At 45.6% G+C, this 16,565-nt stretch overlaps 1 protein-coding gene across 2 annotated transcripts in view; it reads right to left on the minus strand.

Annotated features, from left to right (window-relative positions):
- Positions 1-16,565, minus strand: part of LOC143171995 (BDNF/NT-3 growth factors receptor-like) — a 214,913-nt gene that overhangs the window by 80,800 nt on the left and 117,548 nt on the right. For both annotated transcript variants that reach the window (XM_076361201.1, XM_076361203.1), the window contains one exon: positions 845-1,033. In XM_076361201.1, the coding sequence (XP_076217316.1) occupies positions 845-1,033 (189 nt within the window). The remainder of the gene's footprint in view (positions 1-844; positions 1,034-16,565) is intronic.

Below are 16,565 nucleotides of genomic sequence, written 5' to 3' on the forward strand. Positions count from 1 at the left end.
CACTCACTCCTCGGACAGGGAGAAAATAGAAGGAAGGCAAGAGGACTCATGGATCGAGATAATGACAGTTTAAAAGGGAAAGCAAAGGCTGTGTGTGCAAGCAAAGCAAAAAAAGGAATTAATTCACTACTTCCCATCAGCAGGCAGATATTTAGCCACTTCCTGGGAAGCAGGGCCTGAGCACGCATAGCAGTTGCTTGAGAAGACAAACACCATAACCACGAACGTCCTCCCTTCTTCCTCCTTTCATTGAGCTTTTATTGCTGAGCATAATGTCATATGGTATGAAATATCCCTTTGGTCAGTTGGGGTCAGCTGTCCTGGCTATATCCCCTCCCAACTTCTTGTCCACCTCCAGCCTACTCACTGGGGGAGGGGGGAAAGGAAGAGAAAGCCTTGACGCTGTGCAAACACTGTTCACCAATAGCCAAAACACTGGTGTGTTATCAACACTGTTTTAGCCACAAATGCAAATATTGACTTCTGTTTCTTACCCAGGATGTGTTTTATCCCAAGAATACATTAGGTGCACAGGACTGGCCAAAGACCACTGAAATTAGTGGAAAGACTACTGGTGACTTTGATGGAATACAGATTGGGCTTTGAGCCTAACACTGCTGAGTTCATTGATTCATCACAAGGGCTGAATTTGGCTTTGACAGATGTAAAGCAGTTCATCCCATGTACCAAAGTACTCCTTAACGAATTGCATACATTTTAACTCCACCCTTCTACTCCCAGGAATTTACACCATTTTTCTATTAGCACTGCTAAGGAGCCCCAGCACTTGCACCAAAAAAAAAAAAAAAGAATGACTGAACTACATATAGGCATTTGTACTTACAGTTGTCTGGCTTGAGCTGACTTTTGGCAATTCCAAAGTACTGGGGATTTTCTATTATGGGAATCTTTGTCATCCCAATGATGACTGCATCAGGACCCCCCTCAGAAGAAGATGGAGTGTTACTGCCATTTGAGATGTGATGGAGGGGACTTGCCAAATCATCATCGTTGCTGATAACTGAAGAAGGACCTAGAGTTAGAAACAAAGATTCTCCTGTAACTCAGAACATTTTCCCTCCCTCAGACAATTCTTTATTTTTTGACCAGTTTGTCCTCCATCCCACTAGTCAAGAGCTCTCTTTATGTCCCTTGCTGATCTTACCTCAGGAATTTTATACGTCTGGCCATTAAGAGTGGGAATGTGATATAAATTTTTGTACTAGAGATCACCTAGACTAAATACATCAGGGTCTAGCGTACTGTGTCACTGGGAAAGATCTCCAAATTTGATGAACTCCTATCATTCTCAGAAATAAGCTATGAAATACATGCATTAACTGTTTTACCTTATGCCCTACTGATCACACTGCAATAATTCCTTTTCCCACAAAGCTGGCGAACATCCACCTTCCATTTGAGGTGGCATTATAACATGACAACAGACATGGAGGAGATGGGCTCATCCTAACGTGGGAAGATGTATGATTCCTGAAGGACAAAATGGCTGAGAGCCAAAATCCAGAGGACAATTTGCACAGTCACAGTAGGTGCGAGGCAGACACTCAGAAGAGCAGTGGAAAACACTCTTCCCACCCCACCGTGAGATCTGGGGTCATTTCACAAGGGTTTGTCCAGCTCAGAGGAACATTTCTCTGCCTTATGAGGCCCCATCAATACCCGAGTCTAGTGACCTTCCAGAAGGAGAGGTTTATTTTGATCAGTAATTTAGTGACAATTTTTGTTTTTTTCTCAGTTTGTGCTTTGTATTTTTAATGAAAGCACCATGGAGATAAAACCTTATAAATGGGTAAAAATAACCAACCTGCTTAGCAGAGTTCCACTTATGTGAGCTGCAGGGGCCTTTGATCTAACACCGAGATCAGAGCAGATAACATCTGAACTCTTGTGATTTAACCCCTGCTAGCTAATTCTATGTTATATCCTCCAGTTTACATTCAGAATTCAAAGAAAATCAGCATCACCGTTAAAGAATGACATTTTGCCTAATCTGCCCATTGAAGAGCTGACAGAGACCACAAATATCAATTTTCAGATCATTCTCTATCCATGTTAACTAGGGATTTTGGGGTAGCATTCACATCTCCTAGAACGGCATCCTCAGATGACACCTGTGTTTGTTCCGCAGGCAAAAGTGACAGGCAGGGCAACAGAAGCGTTCACAGCAATCAAAGAAGGGGGCAGCAGAGAGGACTTTGGGGAAGACAAAAAGCTGTGTTTACTCTGAGTCGACAGCCTCTCCTTTGGAGCCCCAGACAGGTTTTAGGTTGAACAGAAGAGGACAGTGCAGAGGCAAGACAGGGATCTGAGTATCACCTGCGCATAGATGGCATCTGTGCATCTTGCAAGAGAGTCGGGGGGTGCAGAGGGAGAGAGGATGGGGACCAACAGCAGATCTTGTGTATGCTTCATGGAGGGCAGGAGAAAAGATGGGGAGGATATACCACACACACACAATTAAGGAACAAGATAAGACCAGGACAGGCCCAGATACATCAGCCAAGAAAGGGCAGCTTTAAAGAAAAGAAACTTAAACTCTCTTACAGTTTTGTGGTTCACGGTATCATAACAAAAGCACCTTATCATTACATAGCATAGCTTACAGGAATAAAACGTAAATAATTTGGCATGTGGCTATTTCAACCATAGCTTTAGAGGCTTAAGCATGCTCCCACCCCTATCTTGCTTTCTTTTCTCCCCAATTGGTTTAATGGTGCATGAGGGAAATCTTCTCATTGTTTGAAAAAGTACTTCCTCCACTGGCTTGAAACATTAGAAGTAATTTTTCAAATGCCTTGTACTTCACTGGAAAGTCACTGTTGACAAACGTAAGTGAAGCCTAGATCTCTGCAATTTATCAAATGGAATACTAATACTAAGGCTGGTTTTGTCCTTACTGATCGCCCAAATCCTCAAAAGACTGATTCTACTAGGAAAGCTACCAGGATTAAGTTTTTGGTGAAGATTTTTCCAATGAAGTGCAGAGCCTAACAAACTGTTGGTCCCTCAGATAGCACACAAGACACATTTTTTAAGTGCATGTGACTTTGTGTGCAGTAGAAATAGAGTGCAAACACATGAAAAAAACTTGTTCATTTTTTCTAGAGATTGTCCTTAGGTCTCCAAACTTTCTGAATGTCAAGCTAATGGCACCAAAAAGCAAGCAGACAAATACACATTTTCTGGAAACAATGCAGTCTTTTTATACTAATACAGCTTTAGTGAGGGTCAAATCCCTTCCTTTACAGCAAATGGGTGAATTTTCTTGGCTATGCAATTAGAGGGACTCCTCTAAGTCTTTCATCCTTGCTGTTCTCTGCTTCACAGGAGGAGGCTCTTTTGTCATTATTTGCTTCTACCATGCATACAGCAATGGCATGGAAAAGTGTCCATTACACATTTCTAGGATGGTAAAGCAGGATATTGAATAGGAACTCATAGCAGCTATGTGGGTACTTGGCTGTTGGCCAGGGTCAATCCACCACACTCACCTAAGCAGTCTCAGGCAAAAAAAATATAAAAGAGAGGCTTGCAAATACAGAATCAGAAAGAGCATATGGTTCTGGTTTGCACTTGGCATGGCATTGCTAGCACGTATTCCCAGACTTTAGATGGTCACAATCACCGTATCCATCTACTTCTCCCTCCAGCTAATGTGCTGACGATATAAGCAATCTACTGTATGTGCATTTACTCTCTGAACTATAAAAAGATTTCTTGGAGGCTACTGTATCCCACATCCCCCTTGCCACACATTTTTGTGTATCACACATCACTTGAATTATCCCTGAAGTTACCACTAATGGCTCAGCCATGCTAGGAGGCAATAGAAGTAATAATTATAAAACCCAGCCAATTTTAGCTTTGTGGTCAGAGCCGTGTAGTTAATCCAGGGATATATCTGCTTAGTCAAATGTTACAAGGCAGCTCAGGTGAAGAGGATTGCTTATAGCAATTACATTTGTTCTGATGCCTTAATAACTATGACTTCTTCCATGAAAAAGGATGTTGATTACTAGGAAGATTTATCAATAGATCTTGCACTAGCATTGGCTCTTCTTGCTTCAACTCCTTGTTCCCAAAGACCAGTCTGTGTAGAGACATGGTAATGGCGCACCATCAGTCAAAAGCAGGACAGTGAGTGCATATCACCAGTGAGCATCAGCTCTGTTGGATTTTGAGCCCATACTGAATCTTCTCTCTTTTTCCTTTTGGGATGGATGTATATTTTCACTAATTAAATACCTTGTTCTCAAAAAGAACTTACACAAGACTTCTTTCCCCATGAGACTCACGTTTGCTGTAGATTCCAAGAAATTCTTTTTTTCTCCATGATTAAAAGGCAAGTTTTATACTTCAGCAAGAACAAAGACTCAAACTTTCTTGTTATCAAGCTAAGATCCAAGTTTCTTAACAGAATATACATCTCCTTTTTAGCTCAACTCTTGAATCCTTGCCTATCTTCCACTTCCTCTAGAAGACAACTCATAAGTCATGGCTTGGTACATTTTTTTCTGACTGAGATGCTACAAGCTTTATTTTGAATGCTCTTTTACATTCCTAAATTCAACAACTATAGGCAACTGTGATATTAAATAATGTTTATGCAATTGCATATTAAGACTGCAATAATTAAGACTGCAATTGCATATTATTAAGACTGAATAAGACAGTCCAGACTAATAGAAAGTAATGCAATTGTACCAACATTATTTTATATTATTGGTCTCTTAAATGCTGCATGCTGAATACAGGGCGTTGAATTAAAAGGCGTAAATAGAACACAAAAGAAAAAAAATTCAAAGCTAGCTCAATAAGCTTCCCAAAGACAAACCCGTCTAGTCTCTCTTCAGGTGGTGGACCTGTTCAAAGTAATTTCAGATTCTTCTGCAAATTCATTCAGACTGAGCTTATTAAAGTGATGCTCTTCACTTTGCAGCTGTTGATGTTTTTAATGTGTGAAAGCTCAAGGCATGGTGCTACTATGCTTCCCCAGTAGTTTGGCTGTGTGGAGCAATAGCATTTCTTGCCTCCCTCCACCTTCCAACCGACCCCTTGTCTCATATCCCCATCCCTGCCAGCTCCTGAGAACACAGCCATTGGTGTTAGCCTTAGTGCCATCATCTCAATATTCACTGCCACACTCAGTTGCCAAACAAGTATTATGGAGTGTCCTGGTTTCGGCAGGGATAGAGCTAATTTCCTTCCTAGTAGCTGGTACAGTACTGTGTTTTGGATTTAGGATGAGAACAAAGTTGATAATGCACCGATGTTTTAGTTGTTGCTAGGTAATGCTTACACTAGCCAAGGACTTTTTAGTTTCCCATGCTCTACTGACTGAGAAGGCTGGAGGTGCACAAGAAGCTGGGAGGGGGCACAGCCAAACTGGCCAAAGGGACATTCCATACCATGTGACGTCACGCTCAGTACATAAACTGGGGAAAGCTGGCCGGGGGGGCTGCTGCTCAGGGACTGGCTGGGCATCGGTCGGCGGGTGGTGAGCAATTGCACTGTGCATCACTTGGTTTGTGTATTATCGTTATTATTATTACTACATTATTATTACTATTATTTTATTTCAATTATTAAACTGTTTTTATCTCAACCCACGAGTTTTTCTCAATTGTGCTCTTCCAATTCTCTCCCCCATCCCACCGGGGGTGGGGGGAGTGAGCGAGCGGCTGCGTGGGGCTTAGTTGCCGACTGAGATTAAACCACGACAGTCCTTTTTGGCGCCCAACGTGGGGTTCGAAGGGTTTGAGATAATAACAGATTAACCGGAGCGTATTAAGGAACTTATATCTGTTAATAGTTGTGGGTCACAATGTTGGTTTCTCTGTTCTCGATATTGATTTGTATAATCTGCATCGTGCTCTTTTTTTTTGCTGTACATGTTAAAGATTGGTGTTGGTTTTTGCAGTTTGCTGTGGTCTGCAGTGATTAGTGATGTCTCGCTTGTGAGGTTTGTTTTTAGAACATTAACCTTGACCTTAGTGTGGTATGTAGGTTTTGCAATGAAGCCGTTACTGTACCACGGATACCATTTCGTGGAGATAACTAGCAATTACAGTGACTTTTCTGAGAGTTTTTTTATGGAGGAAATACAGAATGGCAGTGCCATTCTTCATTCTGCCTTCTTCTATGATGTTTCCTCCTTCATTACAGTAACTTTTCAGTATTTTGAACATCCTTGGGTAGTTAAGATACTTCTATTGGTATCTCTTGGGAATATTGTTTCGGTTTTGTCTAAGAATATCATCCAGAGATCTGCCCCAAGGCTGAATAGTTATGAGCGGCAGGGTGTGTGGGATAGGATGGGCAAGTACCTAGGCCAATGGGCACCCCCAGTGTTTTGGAACTTCACCCCTGAGCAAGTGCAGAATCCTGAAAAGTTAGTAGAATATTTGGACAAAGTATGCTGTCACCCTGGCAACTCCAGAGAGATGCAGATCATTGCAACGTGCTGGGGCCTGGCCCATGCCTACCGAGCCCTGTTCAACACCATTCAGTACCCTAAAAGGTAGGGAAGGTCTGTAGATCTGATGGTAAAACGACACGCCCTGCAGCCACTCAGACTCCGGCAACAGGCCCTGCGGCCACTCAGACCCCAGCGACACGCCCTGTGGCTGAGCCAAAGAACCAGCCTGTGCCGGTATCAGTCGCCCCTGTACACAAGAAGAAACCTTGGAAGCGGAAGTCGGCTTGTTTAGTAAGGGAGGAAGAAACTTCTTCTAAAAGGGAGCCAGAGGAAGAAGTGGAAGATGCAGACTACCCTGGAGAAGGGCCATCACGAGAACAGGAGGAGGAGGGCTCGCCGCTGCTCGGGGAGGAAGAACTCATAAACGAGGCAGTAACCACCCGATCTCTATCCCTGAGTGAGCTGCGAGATATACGAAAAGATTTCAGCCGTCGTCCAGGCGAGCATATTGTCACCTGGCTGCTCCAATGCTGGGATAACGGGGCCAGTAGCCTGGAATTAGAGGGTAGGGAAGCCAAACAGCTGGGATCCCTTTCCAGGGAAGGGGGCATTGACAAAGCAATTGGAAAAGGGACACGAGTCCTCAGCCTTTGGAGGCGACTCTTGTCAAGCTTGAAGGAAAGGTATCCCTTTAAGGAAGATGTCATATGTCGCCCAAGCAAGTGGATCACCATGGAGAAGGGTATCCAGTACCTGAGGGAATTAGCTGTGCTGGAGGTGATTTATGGTGACTCGAGCAATGGACAGCTAGCCAAAGATCCAGATGAAGTCAAGTGCACGCAACCCATGTGGCGGAAGTTTGTAAGGAGCGCACCACCATCATATGCCAACTCATTGGCAGTGATGACCTGGAAAGACGGAGAGGAACAAACGGTGGATGAATTGGCAGGTCAACTCCGGCAATACAAAGAAAGTCTCTCTTCCTCCCTCGTCTCAGCTGTGGAGAAACTGTCCCGGGAGATCCAGCAACTCAAAGAGGATAGGTCCTACTCCCCACCTGTACGGACCAATATCTCGGCTATTAGGAGTCAGCGTTCTTTTGCTCAAGAGAGAGACTATAAAGGGAACACACCATGGGGCACCCTGTGGTTTTACCTGCGTGACCACGGAGAGGACATGAGGAAGTGGGATGGGAAACCTACCTCAGCCCTAGGGGCACGGGTACGTGAGCTGCAAGGGAAAACAATCACAAAAGGGGGTTCTTCCAGGAAAATTGCTGCTCCAGTTTCCAGCGGGCAGTTCCCCAGACAAAGTAGAAGGGCTGATCTTACTCTTGATCTTAATGAAGAAACTTCTGACTCGTACGTACAAGAAATGAGAAATGAGTACTGTGATGAGGACTAGAGGGGCCCTGCCTCCAGCCAGGGGGAGGAAAGGGACAACCGGGTTTACTGGACTGTGTGGATTCGGTGGCCTGGCACATCAGACCCACAGGAGTATAAGGCTCCAGTAGACACCGGTGCACAGTGTACCCTAATGCCATCAAGCTATAAGGGGGCAGAACCCATCTGTATTTCTGGGGTGACGGGGGGATCCCAACAGCTAACCGTATTGGAGGCTGAAGTGAGCCTAACTGGGAATGAGTGGCAGAAGCACCCCATTGTGACAGGCCCAGAGGCTCCGTGCATCCTTGGCATAGACTACCTCAGGAGAGGGTATTTCAAGGACCCAAAAGGGTACTGGTGGGCTTTTGGTATAGCTGCCTTGGAGACGGAAGAAATTAAACAGCTGTCCACCCTGCCTGGTCTCTCGGAGGACCCCTCTGTTGTGGGGCTGCTGAAGGTCGAAGACCAACAGGTGCCAATCGCTACCACCATGGTGCACCGGCGGCAATATCGCACCAACCGAGACTCCCTGATTCCCATCCATAAGCTGATTTGTTGACTGGAGAGCCAAGGAGTGATCAGCAAGACTCGCTCACCCTTTAACAGTCCCCTATGGCCAGTGCGAAAGTCTGATGGAGAGTGGAGACTAACAGTAGACTATCGTGGCCTGAACGAAGTCACGCCACCGCTGAGTGCTGCTGTGCCGGACATGCTAGAACTTCAATACGAACTGGAGTCAAAGGCAGCCAAGTGGTATGCCACAATTGATATTGCTAATGCGTTTTTCTCAATCCCTTTGGCAGCAGAGTGCGGGCCACAATTTGCTTTCACTTGGAGGGGCGTCCAGTGCACCTGGAACCGACTGCCCCAGGGGTGGAAACACAGCCCCACCATTTGCCATGGACTGATCCAGACTGCACTGGAACAGGGTGAGGCTCCAGAACACCTGCAATACATTGATGACATCATCGTGTGGGGCAACACAGCAGGAGAAGTTTTTGAAAAAGGGAAGGAAATAGTCCAAATCCTTCTGAAGGCCGGTTTTGCCATAAAACAAAGAAAGGTCAAGGGACCTGCACAGGAGATCCAGTTTTTAGGAATAAAATGGCAAGATGGACGTCGTCAGATCCCAATGGATGTGATCAACAAAATAACAGCCATGTCTCCACCAACCAGCAAAAAGGAAACACAAGCTTTCTTAGGCGTTGTGGGTTTCTGGCGAATGCATATTCCAAATTACAGTCTGATTGTAAACCCTCTCTATCAAGTGACCCGAAAGAAGAACGATTTCAAATGGGGCCCTGAGCAACGACAAGCTTTTGAACAAATTAAACAGGAGATAGTTCATGCAGTAGCCCTGGGGCCAGTCCGGGCAGGACAAGATGTAAAAAATGTGCTTTACACCGCAGCCGGGGAGAATGGCCCTACCTGGAGCCTCTGGCAGAAAGCACCAGGGGAGACTCGAGGTCGACCCCTAGGGTTTTGGAGTCGGGGATACAGAGGATCCGAGGCCCGCTATACTCCAACTGAAAAAGAGATATTGGCAGCATATGAAGGGGTTCGAGCTGCTTCGGAAGTGATTGGCACTGAAGCACAGCTCCTCCTGGCACCCCGACTGCCGGTGCTGGGCTGGATGTTCAGAGGGAGGGTCCCCTGTACACATGATGCAACTGATGCTACGTGGAGTAAGTGGGTCGCACTGATCACACAACAGGCTCGAATAGGAAACCCCAGTCGCCCAGGAATCCTGGAAGTGATCATGGATTGGCCAGAAGGCAAAGATTTCGGAATATCGCCAGAGGAGGAAGTGACGCGTGCTGAAGAGGCCCCAATGTATAATAAACTACCAGAAAATGAGAAGCAATATGCCCTGTTCACTGATGGGTCCTGTCATCTTGTGGGAAAGTATCGGAGGTGGAGGGCTGCTGTATGGAGTCCTATGCGACAAGTTGTAGAAACTGCTGAAGGAGAAGGTGGATCGAGCCAATTTGCAGAAGTAAAGGCCATCCAGCTGGCTTTAGACATTGCTGACCGAGAAAAGTGGCCAGTGCTCTATCTCTAGACTGACTCATGGATGGTGGCAAATGCCCTGTGGGGGTGGTTGCAGCAATGGAAGCAGAGCAACTGGCAGCGCAGAGGCAAACCCATCTGGGCTGCCGCATTGTGGCAAGATATTGCTGCCCGGGTGGAGAACCTGGTTGTAAAAGTCCATCACGTAGATGCTCACGTACCCAAGAGTCGGGCCACTGAAGAACATCAAAACAACCAGCAGGTGGATCAGGCTGCTAAGGTTGAAGGGGCTCAGGTGGATCTGGACTGGCAACAGAAGGGTGAATTATTTCTAGCTCGGTGGGCCCATGGACACCTCAGACCATCAAGGAAGAGATGCAACATACAGATGGGCTCGTGATCGAGGGGTGGACTTGACCATGGACCCTATTGCGCAGGTTATCCATGAATGCGAAACATGCGCTGCGATCAAGCAAGCCAAGCGGTTAAAGCCTCTTTGGTATGGAGATCGATGGCTGAAATATAAATATGGGGAGGCCTGGCAGATCGATTATATCACACTCCCACAAACCCGCCAAGGCAAGTGCCACGTGCTTACAATGGTGGAAGCAACCACCGGATGGCTGGAAACATATCCCGTGCCCCATGCCACTGCCCGGAACGCTACCCTGGGCCTTGAAAAGCAAGTCCTATGGCGACATGGCACCCCAGAAAGAATTGAGTCAGACAACGGGACTCATTTCCAAAACCACCTCATAGACACCTGGGCCAAAGAGCACGGCATTGAGTGGGTGTATCACATCCCCTATCATGCACCAGCCTCTGGGAAAATTGAACAATACAATGGACTGTTAAAGGCTACGCTGAGAGCAATGGGTGGTGGGACGTTCAAACATTGGGATACCCATTTAGCAAAGGCCACCTGGTTAGTCAACACTAGGGGATCTGCCAATCGAGCTGGCCCTGCCCAGTCAAAACTTTTACGTACTGTAGAAGGGGATAAAGTCCCTGTAGTGCACATAAAAAAATATGCTGGGGAAGACAGTCTGGGTTATTCCTGCCTCGGGCAAAGGCAAACCCATCCGTGGGATTGCTTTTGCTCAAGGACCTGGGTGCACTTGGTGGATAATGCGGAAGGATGGGGAAGTCCGATGTGTACCTCAAGGGGATTTGATTTTGGGTGAGAATAGCCAATGATCTGAATTATATGATGTTAATTGCTACATAATATTATATGCCATACTAATGATATTACAATAAGAATCACCCAGATTAATGGAGAATAACTTTGATGAAACCAAGCAAAGCACAGTGATGATGGTACCAGAACTGACTTCAACATGAAACAATCCAACACCACATACCATCTCCATCTTTCCTGCCCTGGAAGATTATTATGACAGATGGAGCCCAAAGTCATGGACTAAATGAACTCACCGAACATTTTAGAGGGATGGCCCATAGACTAAGGGAATGATATCTGTGTGTGTATATATATATATTTTAAAAGAAACTCAGGAAAAAGGGTGGTGATTAATGAAAATGTACTGGAAAATATGAGACTTGAGCATGACGTAGATGGTATAGAATAAGGGGTGGATATTGTCCTGGTTTCGGCAGGGATAGAGTTAATTTCCTTCCTAGTACAGTGCTGTGTTTTGGATTTAGGATGAGAACAAGGTTGATAACGCACCGATGTTTTAGTTGTTGCTAGGTAATGCTTACACTAGTCAAGGACTTTTCAGCTTCCCATGCTCTACCGACTGAGAAGGCTGGAGGTGCACAAGAAGCTGGGAGGGGGCACAGCCAAACTGGCCAAAGGGACATTCCATACCATGTGACGTCATGCTCAATACATAAACTGGGGAAAGCTGACCAGGGGGGGCCGCTGCTCGGGGACTGTCTGGGCATCGGTTGGCGGGTGGTGAGCAATTGCACTGTGCATCACTTGGTTTGTGTATTATCGTTATTATTATTATTACATTATTATTTTATTTTATTTCAATTATTAAACTGTTTTTATCTCAACCCACGAGTTTTTCTCAATTGTGCTCTTCCAATTCTCTCCCCCATCCCACCGGGGGGGCGGGGAGTGAGCGAGCGGCTGTGTGGTGCTCAGTTGCCAACTGAGGTTAAACCATGACATGGAGTTAATATTCCATCATTGGTGGTGAAAAAAACACAAGAATAAAATCACCCCAAGTAACATTATACCCAAGTCTATCCTGCTGAAACACAATGCTCTTCACAGCTCAAAGAACGCATGTCCTTCTATCCTAGTGCCTAATGTGCAACACACTGAGCCAAAAACTACATTGTAGATGTTAAGTTTGTGACTCAGAAAACTGAGATTTGCCAGGCTTGGGTGTTTAGAGGATAAATAATTTCATGTCTTCTGACAGGTATCATTAATGTATTTAACTGATTTGCACCCACCAGCTTGTGTTATGTCACTCCTTGATATATGAGGCAAGAAAAACATTCTGAAACTGTCCAAGAAGTTCAGTTCCCATCCAACAAGCATGTTCCAAGGAAGTCAATGGAACCGGAATGGCAGTTTTTCCAGAGCTAGAGAACTTCCCTACACCCAGCAGGCAAATGCCTCTACTCCCCTTCCAACAGTCTCTGAATTAAAGAAGGGAGGAGGCTCCTCGGAGATCTCTGGCAGGAGAAACTGGCTGGGAATAGAGGTTTAAACTCAATAAGCAGCCTATAAGACTATGCTCATCTGCAGCCATTGCAAACCAAGGTGGAGAGATTTGTTTGAAAATTGTGATGGAGCCACACCACTCTGACATCACCTTTCAGTTGGGTGATCAAGGCTCCAAGGTGTTTTCCTTTTCTTTTCACATGAAAATCAATGTTTTCCCTTTCCTTATTTGTTGCAGCTTCATGAGAAGACTAAATTATGTTCTCATTGTATTGTTTTGATGCAAAGAAAATATGCTACAGTGACAGATTATTTTCTTTCCTAAAAAGAATAATTTGTAATATGTAACCTTGAGGGCAATTAAATATTAGGTACGTTAGTCAGCTTTACAGCATTAAATTTTCAGGGTTGCTAGGTGTCAAAAGATCGGTCACACCAACAAAATTGCCTTTCGCCTAAAATGCATGTTCTTCCTGATGGTAAACTTTTTATTTCATATGTTTAACTCCTCTAGAGAGCAAAGAACATGTAATATGGGTAATTTCAATTGAAATGTCTGCATGCAGATTTTAGCTAGTCAAATATTTCATCAGGCCTCTTTGTTGTTGCTTTAATCTAAGAGTCAAAAGCTGCATATTTGTTTGCTTCAGTTTTATTCTGGAGCAGTAACTTCTAACTGTCTTTTTTCTCACAAACTTATCTATCCACACGTCCCTTTATGCACAAGCCTAGAGCATTCCAGAAGTCATAATATCCGCAAGGGAGGTTTCTGACTACGGAAAACTCCCAAGGATCCCCTAAGGGAGTTCTTCATAAAGCCAGGTCTGTTGGGAGCTGATGTGATTCACCTGACCAAGTGGGGCAAGAGGGTCTTTGCCAACAAGCTGGCCAGACTTATGAGGAGAGCTTTAAACTAGATTTAGGGGGGAAGGGGATGGAGTTTTGAGCAACAGAGAAGAGCCAGGGCCTGCTGATATATTAGGAATCCACAGGGCAACACCTGTGAAATGCTTCAAGGGAATTAGAGCTTGTTCCTCTAAAAAGGTGACAAGGTCGACAGCCCGTCTGAAGTGCCTCTATACCAATGCACGTAGCACGGGTAACAAACAGGAGTTGGAAGCCACTGTGCAGCTATGACCTAACTGCTATCACTGAAACATGGGGGGATGACTCACATGACTGGAGCACTGCAATCGATGGCTATAAACTGTTCAGAAGGGACAGGCAAGGAAGGAGGGGTGCAGGGGGGGGGGGGGGGCGGTCGCCCTCTATGTAATGGAATGGATTGTCCACACAGAGCTGTCCTTGAAAAACAGTGATGAACAGGTCGAGGGCTTATGGGTAAAAATTAGGGGCCATGCCAACAAAGGAAACCTCGTGGCTGGTGTTTACTACAGGCTGCCCCAATCAAGGAGAGCCTGTTGACGAAGCATTCTTACTTCAACTACAGGAATCATCACGCTTGCAGGCCCTGATCCTGCTGGGGGACTTCAATCAACCTGATGTGTGCTGGAAAAGTAGCACAGCAAGCTGTAAGCAGTCCAGGAGACTCTTGGAGCGCATTGAGGATAATTTCTTAATCCAGGTGGTAGACGGCCCAACCAGAGGAGAAGCATTACCAGACCTGTTGTTTACAAACAGAGACGAACTAATTAGAGGGGTGAAGATTGGTGGCAGCCAGGGCTGCAGTGATCATGCCCTGGTGGAATTCACAGTCTTGAGGGATATGGGCCAGGTGAAGAGTAAAGTCAAGACCCTGAATTTTAGGAGAGCAAACTTTCAGTTGTTTAAGGAATTAGTAGATGGGAAACTGCCCTCGGGGATAAAGGAGCTGAACAGAGCTGGCAGCTCTTTAAGGACGTTTTTCTTAGAGCTCAAGACCTCTTGATTCCCATGTGTAAGAAATTGAGCAAGGAAGGCAGGAGACCTCCTGCTCAAAGTACAGTGTAAGAAGGAAATGCACAGGCAGTGGAACCAGGGATCTGTGTCCTGGGAAGAATATAGGGACGCTGCCCAGATGTGTAGGGATGGGATCAGGAAAGCTAAGGCACAGCTGGAGATGAATATGGCAAGGGATGAGAAGAATAATAAGAAGGGCTTCTACAGGTATGTTAAAAAAAAAAGCAAGATTAAAGAAAATGTACTATCCCCTGATGAAAAAGACAGGAAAACTAGTAAAAATTGACATGGAGAAGGCTGAGGTACTCAACAATTTTTTTGCCTCAGTTTTCAATGGCAATTGCTCTTCCCACATTTCTTGAGTCCCTGAACCTCAAGGCAGGTACTGGGGGAATGAAGTCCCTCCCATCTTAAGAGTAGATCAGGTTCAAGACCACCTAAGGAACCTGAACATACACAAGTCCATGGGACCCAACGACATGCATCCCAGGGTCCTGAGGGAATTGGCTGATGTAGTCGCTAAGCCACTCTCCATCATAGCTGAAAAGTCATGGCAGTCAGGCAAAGTCCCCAGTGACTGGAGAAAAGGGAAATATCCCACCCATTTTTAAAAAGGGTAAAAAGGAGGACCCTGGGAACTAGTGACCAGTCAGCCTCACCTCCGTTCCCGGTAAAATCATGGAACAGACCCTCCTGGAAGTTATGTCAAGACATATGGAAGGCAGGGAGGTGATTAGAGACAGCCAACAGGGCTTCACCAAGGGCAAATCATGCCTGACTAATCCAGTGGCCTTCTATGATGGAGTGATATCAATGACATAGTGGATTGAAGTACACCCTCAGCAAGTTTGTAAATTACACCAGAGTGGTGCAGTTGATTCGCTTGAGGGAAGGGATGCCATCTAGAGGGACCTTGACAAGCTTTAGGAGTGGGCCCATGCAAACCTCATGAAGTTCAACAGGGCCAACTGCAAGGGCCTGCACCTGGGTTGGGGCAATCCCCAATATCAATACAGGCTGGGGGATGAATTGATTAAGAATAGCCCTGCAGAGAAGAACTTGGGGATACCGGTGGATGAAAAATTGGACATGAGCTGGCAATGTGCGCTTGCAGCCCAGAAAGCCAATTGCATCCTAGGCCGCATAAAAAGAAGTGTGGCCAGCAGGTTGAGGGAGGTGATTCTGCCCCTCTACTCTGCTCTGGTGAGGCCCCACTTGGAGTACTGCGTCCAGCTCTGGGGTCCCCAGTACAAGAAAGATGTGGACCTGTTGGAGCGGGTCCAGAGGAGGGCCACAAAAATGGTCAGAGGGCTGGAACACCTCTCCTATGAGGAAAGGCTGAGAGAGTTGCTGTTGTTTAGCCTGGAGAAGAGAAAGCTCTGGGGAGACCTTATTGTGGCCTTTCAATACTTAAAGGGGGCTTATATGAACGATGGAGAGAGACTTTTTACCAAGGCCTGTAGTGACAGGGCAAGGGGCAATGGTTTTAAACTGAAAGAGGGTATGTTTAGATTGGACATAAGGAAGAAATTCTTTACGATGAGGGTGGTGAGACACTGGAACAGGTTGCCCAGAGAAGCTGTGGATGCCCCATCATTGGAAGTTTTCAAGGTTGGATGGGGCTTTGAGCAGCCTGATCCTAGTGAAAGATATCTCTGCCCATGGCAGGGAGGTTGGAACTAGATGGTCTTTAAAGGTCCCTTCCAACCCAAACCTTTCTATGATTCTATGATTCTAAGTTGCTCACTGAAAGCTATGAGATCTACAGGACGCAAGGACAGATATGCAGGTCAGTAGGTCTGGGACAGACTGGCACAGCAGTTCACCCAAGAAACCTACTTCACAGGACAGAAAATCCCTGTAGGAAAATTGGTGAAGTCTCTTATGCATGTTGGTTTTCTTAGTATGGATTGTGCAGGACGGAAGATGAGTGGCCCCTTCTCTGGCTCTGCTCCACAACATACTCTCCAGGGATGTCATCAGGGAAGCCTTAGCCTGTGGTACAAAGGTTACTGATTTCCTTCTACTTTCAGGCAGAATGGGAGGCATTTGTATAACAGATATCACAGCCAGAGTCTGGTACATATCTTCAAAGTCTTAAGCACCATAACCAATAAATCCTCACAGTTTGTCCTCCGTGAGATACATACTACTATTATTCCTGTTTTGGAGGCAGCAAAAA

This window comes from Aptenodytes patagonicus, chromosome W (assembly GCF_965638725.1).
Source record: "Aptenodytes patagonicus chromosome W, bAptPat1.pri.cur, whole genome shotgun sequence".
Taxonomy (NCBI): Eukaryota; Metazoa; Chordata; class Aves; order Sphenisciformes; family Spheniscidae; genus Aptenodytes; species Aptenodytes patagonicus.